This window comes from Phalaenopsis equestris, unplaced genomic scaffold (genome assembly GCF_001263595.1).
Source record: "Phalaenopsis equestris unplaced genomic scaffold, ASM126359v1 Scaffold000277, whole genome shotgun sequence".
In the NCBI taxonomy this organism is placed as follows: domain Eukaryota; kingdom Viridiplantae; phylum Streptophyta; class Magnoliopsida; order Asparagales; family Orchidaceae; genus Phalaenopsis; species Phalaenopsis equestris.
This window is the reverse complement of record NW_018164719.1, coordinates 1-7,597: the sequence shown is the minus strand read 5'-3', so window position 1 is coordinate 7,597 and position 7,597 is coordinate 1. Positions and strand designations below refer to the sequence as shown.

Here is a 7,597-nt window from a genome sequence, read left to right as displayed (position 1 = left end):
TTTGATCCTATAGGAACTCATTTTCAGACCCTCTGCATGTTGGTCCTTAGCCCTTGCAACTAGAAGTTGAGTGCTTGGGACCATTCGTGCGAGTTTTCACAAAAAATGAGTAAAGAAGCGGTTTGAAGTTCTATGGGAGGTGGGCTCCATTACTAGTCCGCTAGGATGGTCAACCAGGAACTCCTAAGGCTAGATCCTAGGTTCTAAGATTAGGAGGCTAAGACCTCACTAAAATGAGGTCAACAACTGGTTTCATAACACATTAATACTTGTCTCATATCATTTGCATGATTTGCCTAAATGAAAGAAGATATTCGTAAGTCTTTTGTTGATGCAAATGGAAGATTTACAGAGCTTAAAGTAATGTAATAAACAAATGATGTATTTATATTCAACAAAACTTTCTTCAGGATTCTTTAAAAACTAAAACGCAAGAGCATAGCGAAAGTTAAAATTTAGAAGGCATTGAACTGGCGCAAATATATTAGAAAATCCATCAATATTTGGCCTTAATTATGATGTGTCTAATTTTAATTTCATAAATATGCTACTAATTTCTTAGATTCTTCTCTTTTTTTCAACTACTCTTTACGAATTTGCATCCAATATTTCGCCAGCAAAAACTAAATAATTAGTTTGTAAGGATATTCAAAATGATTAACTTGTGACATTAATGATAGATTTTAGAGATACAGTATGACAAACTTAGTAATTCATGGATTAGTTTACATAAAACAAAAGATTTATGTCTTGATCTACTTGATGAATATCTAATAACAAATTCGTCTACAATGAAATTTGCCAAACTTGGCAAATTTAATAGACATTGTACGGACTACATGTGTTGCAAGCACAAATCATGTGTTATGGAAGGGGGAAATTAGAAAATTTAATCTTTTTTTAAATTTATATTTTAATATTCGATTTTCAAGTTTGTCAATTTATTTGAAAATTTAGATAATAATGGGCCTTATGAGAACAAGATGTATACTAATTATGAAGCTTTTGGTCTAAGTTGTCTCTTATTAGGTTTGGCTTACATAGATGGCTTAGGAACACGAACAACCTCCTATGGCTTTATGTGTTGATGGTTATAACATGATTGCATGAATATATAACAATCAGAAAAGCTCATTGTTTGTGAACAACTCGTGTTTGTTTGTTAAATAGCTCGTTTGTTAAATAGCTCGTGTTCAAATCGTTCGTTAAGTAAGTAACTTGAACATGAACAAATTTTTTAAGCTCCATTTATAGATTAGTCGAACACAAATAACCCATTATCCGATTTAGTTCAACACGTTTTAGCTCGAAATAACGAAATTAGGTATATTATTTATATAATAATATATTATATATAGTTATATACACGATTAAATCACTATAGCTAGAGTTTAAGCGGTGAGATGCCTTCTATTGCAAAATAAGGATGTAGGTTCGAAACCCACACCGTACAAATTCTAATTAATTTTTTAAATGTTTGACGAATCGAGCCAAACACGAGCCAATTCGAACGATCCAATAAATATCGAGTTGAGATGAACACAAACAAACTTCTTATGAGCCTAATTTGAACACGAGCTAATACAAATGAGTTGAACACATAGAACCTTAGCTTGCTCAAGTTCGGCTCATTTAGACCACTAGTGACATTTTCAATGCATTCTCTATTTTAGAACTATGATTATTGTTGCTAGAAGAAATTCAAGAAGCATAAGCAATCTTGTAGCAATCAAAGTGCTTGTTTAATATGAGTAATTGAGACAACTTCAATTAAGCAATTCCTATGGCATTCAAAGCGGTTGCTATATATAAGGGTGGTTAAATGCATTGTTTAAGGTTAATAATACTCATTTATTTAGACCCTTAGAAATCCTTTTTTAGACTCAGGGTAGCTCATTTTTGTGATGGGCTTTAATATGTTACCCATTAAGGCACATTTGGGCTCATTTATAGTGTAACGCATTGCTTCAATAAATATTAATATAAAAATGAGCTCAAATGTTCTAATCTATTCAAAATCAACACTAGCATATTGAATCATGTGTGAAGTGAGCCTATTAAAATAAAATTATTTTTAATAATTTATGAGTTATGTCTCAATCAACACTTTATATGAGCTAATTCAATTAATTATATTTGCATAATTAATTCATAATATAAAGATATGTAATTTATTGGGTAATATATATATATTTTTTAAATTTATAAGTTGTTATAGATTTGGACCATGCCTCAAATTTTGTTAAGCTTGATGATAGGAGCTAGATGTCACATTTAGGGTCCGTTTGGGAGGCCCCCCCCCCCCCCCACCACTTTTGCAGCGGCGGGACGCGAATTTTTACCATTCGGTTCGGCGTTCTGCTCGCGGCAGGCCGCAAATATGGCCGAATGCGCGCCGCAAGTCGACCCCCCCCCCCCCCCCCCCCCCTCTGCTCGCGACTGTTTCGTGGGTAGAGAAGGTGGGGATGGAGACAAGGGTTTCGAGGAGGGAAGGAAGAGAGGTTCATGGTTATAAATTTTTTTGTTTAAGTTATATTTGTAGATTAATTGATTAATAATTAATAAATTTATAAGTAACTCTTAATTGATATAATTAATAACTAATAAATTAATAATTGATTAATATTAAATTTTTATTTAATAAATAATTAATTTAGTAATTTTGATCAAAGATGTGGCACCACAGTTCTGTTTTAAACAGCTTGATTAAACATGGATAGAATGATCATTTTTGCAGAAATAGCTGCCCCACAGCTGTTCTCACACAGCTGCAATAAACAGACAGTTAGCTTCCTCGCAACAGTTTCACCGCAGCAGCTTCCTGGGGAAACATAGCTGCAGCTACACCAAACAGAGCCTTAGTCTAGCCCTTAGCCTATTAAAATTAACCCATTTAAACCCACATCAATTAAATACAAATCATTGGAGCTTTAAGAGAAACAATCTCATGAGATAAGAGTTAAACCAAACATCTAACCATCTCGACACCATAACGATATATGAATCTAGAAAATTTATGATTCTTGTAGCTTTTATTAGGAAATTCATTCGTCATTGACTTATTTAAGTGGAGTTTTTAATTTCATATATATATATATATACATATATATATATATATAGAGAGAGAGAGAGAGAGAGAGAGAGGTTGCTCAAATGATTGGTGGAAGGGTTACAAATGCTCTTTTGTAATAGGGATAAGTCTTATAGTAAAACTTGTCGAAAAAAAATAATGGAATTAGGTAGTCGACAGCCAACGTAAAACTTCTCGAAAAAAATTATGACATGAATTTTTTTAATCATTGTGTAAGCGCTAGGGCGTCCCCTTGAAGCGACGCGCTGTATAGTCTGAATACAGTGAAAAGTGTGTAAGGGCCGCTATACCGACGCCCGGGTGTTGTGTTAAATAAGCAAGGGTTCCCACATTACGGGCGAATGTGGGTAAAGAAGTTAGTCCATGAAACTAATATTATGATAAAAACTTGGAATATAGGTTCTCTCAATGGTAAATTAATGAAATTAGTTGATATTATGATTCATTGGAAAATTAATATCTTATGTACTCAAGAAACTAAGTGGGTTAGAGAAATGACTAAGGAGATTGATAATTTAGGTTTTAAACTTTGGTATTCTGGCAAGGGTCGCACTAGAAATGGTGTAGGTGTAATTATAGATAAGAGTTTGAAAGATAATGTTGTAAAAAATTAAAAGAGTTGGTGATAGAATTATATCCCTTAAGATTATCATTGATACTAAGATTTTTAATATTATAAGTGTTTATGCTCCTCAAGTAGGTTCAGATACAGGTTCTAAAAATAAATTTTAGAATGACTTAGAAGACTTTATACAAATGATACCTCTTGAAGAAAGACTTTTCATTGGAGGAGATTTAAATGGACATGTCGGTAGAGTTGTAGAAGATTTCAGAAATATTCATGGTGACTACGATTTTGGAGTAACTAATGAAGAAAGTAGAACTATTTTAGATTTTGCTTTACCGTATGATTTTGTTATTACTAATACTTTATTCAAGAAAAGAGATGAACATCTTATTACTTATAAGAGTGGATCTAATAAAACACATTGATTATTTTCTTATGAGAAGAAAGGATCGTCGCGATTGTAAAGATTATAAGGTTATTGCAAGTGAAAATTTAAGTACCCAACATCGTTTATTAGTTTTATATTTTAAGAATAAGAGTTGTAAAATAAAAAATACTAGGACTCATCATCGTAGAATTAGATAAAGAAACTTCAAAGACACAAATAAAATTATTTTTATGAGCAAAATTCAAGTTTTCAAAATTTAAGATATTCATGAAAAAGTATGTGAGATAAAATAACAAACACTATTAAACAAGTAGCAAAAGATGTGCTTGGAGAATCAAAATAAAAAATATTTACAAATAAAAATAGTTTGTGGTGAAATAATAATGTGCAAGAAAAGATAAAATATAAGAAATTATGTTATAAAAATTGATTTAAATGTAAAAGCTTGGAAAATTGAGAAAAACATAAGATGACCCGTACGAAGTTTAAGAGAACAATTAAAAGAACAATCTGTGACACTAAAAATTTTAATGATCTTTATAATAGATTAGATACTAAGGAGGGTGAAAATTATATGTATAAACTAGCCAAAAAAAGAGAAAAAAAAAGTAAAGTAAAGATTTAACTTAAAGATTTAACTCAAGTAAAGTGTATTAAAGATGAAAATCAAAATGTACTTTTCTTAAAAAAAAATATTCAACATAGGTGCCTGAGTTACTTTGATAAATTTTTTAATAAAATTTCTGAAAATACGATCGACCATTGTGATCTTAATATCGTGAATAATACATACGATATGATCTTATTGTCGCATTAGCAAAAGAGAAGTTGAGGAGGCTTTAAAGAAAACCAAGGGTGGAAAGTTTGTAGGACCTGACAATATCCCAATTGAAGTGTGGAAATATTTGTGAGATTTGGGAGTTTCTTGGCTTACTAAACTCTTTAATATTATATTATTGTATACATAATCAAAATGCATTGAACTTTCAAAACCAGGAGGTTGTTCAACATATACTTCTTCCTCAATTATACAATTTAAGAAAGGACTCTTAATATCCATTTAATATAACTTAAATCTTTTAAAATATGAAAATACTAATGATAGTCTGATGGCTTCTAGTCGGGCTACAGGGTCAAAGGGTTCTTCAAAGTCAATTCCTTCAATTTGGCTGTACCATTTGACCATAAATCTAAGTTTGCTCCTTATCACTATTTCAGATTCATTCAACTTATTTTTTATTTCCCATTTAATTCCAATTATATTTTGTTTTGAAGGTCTTTACACTAATTTCCAAATATCATTTCTAGTGAATTGGTAGTCGGATGGCTTCTAGTGAGGTTACAGGGGCAAAGATTTCTTCAAAGTCTATTTCTTCTATTTGGTTGTACCATTTAGCCATAAATCTAACTTTGTTCCTTATCACTATTCCAAATTCATTCAATTTATTTTTAACTATTCCTTGTCTACATTGGAGTCTAAAGGCCTTCGTTTAAGTAGAACTAAAACTGAATACATGGAATGTAATTTTAGTAGTAATAGCTCTAGTGACAGAAGTGTGACTTTGGGTGATCAAATTATTAAAAGGTGTGAACGATTTACATATCTTGGGTATGTTGTACAAAGCGATGGTGATATAGATGGGGATGTTAATAGTAGAATTCAAGTTGGTTGGTTGAAGTGGAGGAATGCTTCCGGCCTTTTGTGTGATATAAAAATACCGCTTAGACTGAAAGGAAAATTTTATAAGACGATGATGAGACTTGCAATTCTCTATGGCGCTGAACGTTGGCCTTTAAAAGAGAAGCATAATAATAAGTTAAGTGTTGCCGAGATGAGAATGATTAGGTGGATGAGTGGCTTTACACTTAGAGACAAAATGCGAAATGAATATATTCGTGATAAGGTTGGGGCAGCTCTTGTGACGGACAAAATTAGAGAAAGCCGTCTTAGATGGTTTGGTCACATTAAACGTCGACCATCTAATGATTCAATTAGGAGAGTAGATGTTTTAGATTCGACTTGTGTTAAGAAAGGCAGTGGTAGACCTAGGAAGACTTGGGCTTATTGTATTAAAAATGATTTTAATTTAGTAGAACTAAATGAAAATATGACACTAAATAGGACGCAATGGAGAAAAAGGATTCATGTAGCCGACCCCACGTACTGGGATTAAGGCTTTGTTGTTGTTGTTGTAGCCAAAAACTAACCTTTCCGGAAGAAAAAAAGAATTGTGATTAATTTGTATCTTACAAAGCTTTTGTTACAGATGACTGATACTTAAACTCGGTCAATGTAATATCCATGCAATTTAAGCTAATTAAAATTAGGGTAATCAACTTAAGTTAGAGGCATAGAGTCATAGTCTGTGTTAAAAGAACTCACAGCAAAAAGAAATGAAATTCATTCTTTAAAAAACACTGAAATAAATACAATTGCTAAAAATTTTAGAAACATACAGTGGTGGATGGCTTATGCAAGCATTAATTGCTAAACCTTTAAAACTTAAAAACATGCAAGTTCAATTTTCCTATCAATCAACAATTCACAACATTTGCAATAAGGAGCAAATACAAGCATATTGTTAAGGCTGCACCAGAACATGCATATCCTTCTTCATCCAAATGGACAATTTTGTAAAAAAATTAACAAGAATAAAAGTCTTCACAGGCACTTTAGTCCATATAGAAGAGCATATATTCTGTATTCATAAAGTGTATAAAATGCAGTTTTCCATGCTATTAACCATGGTTATAGATTTATGTTATTTTAGTTTAGTTTCAGTGGTATTTGAATGATTTCCATTAAAAATTTATTTTCGCGAGTTTCAAGCAAAATTGAAGTGCAAAGTTACAGACAAAACTCTGAAGTTTAGAACTAAACTTCGCTACAATTTTGACAGGTCATCAAATGTCAACTGTTTAAGCCCCCAACAAATTTCAATAGCCATAAAGCACGGGACCCAAGTAGATTATTTCACATTGTCTCATGCCTAAAATATACATTTTTAAAAATATTTTATAAAAAATAAGTAACTAACAGCACAGTCAAAACTAAAACTAAATCAAGAATCCAATGAAGAAATCAAAACTACTGAAACTATTTTTTTTACAATGAGGCCAAAGTAGAGTTTTAGAATCTTGTAGTTTATTAGAAAGATTGGCAGAACCACTGTTAAATATTCGAGTTGAAGACTAAAGCCATCAATAGAAAATAACAAGCAAGGCCACCACTGTATCTCATAGGATAAAAAAAAATTAATCTCATAGGGGGGAAAAAGAGAAGGAAAACTAGTAACTCACTCTTCCAACGCTTAAAAGCGTATAAGGAGGCAGAACATGTCCATTGGATGCATCTTGCCCTGTAGATGCAAGTCAAGCCATATTGAGCGTTAACATAAAAAGTACGGCAAAATAATCATATCAATCAGAAAAAAAGACCAAATCAAAGGTGAGATGGCAGTCATAGATACACTAAAATCCAGCTGGTAGAATATGAATGATCGAATCATCTTAATACTGTTGTGGTAACTTTGAAATTTAAAACGATCGA

General features: G+C 31.8%; 1 protein-coding gene across 1 annotated transcript in view; it reads right to left on the bottom strand.

Annotated features, from left to right (window-relative positions):
• The window catches only part of LOC110024876 (glucose-induced degradation protein 4 homolog), a gene marked incomplete at its 5' end in the record, with an annotated part of 16,546 nt that extends 9,140 nt beyond the window's left edge, over nucleotides 1-7,406 (bottom strand). The window contains 1 exon segment of the mRNA XM_020725062.1: nucleotides 7,348-7,406. Within this exon segment, the coding sequence (XP_020580721.1) occupies nucleotides 7,348-7,406 (59 nt within the window).
• Between the last annotated feature and the right edge of the window lie 191 nt (nucleotides 7,407-7,597).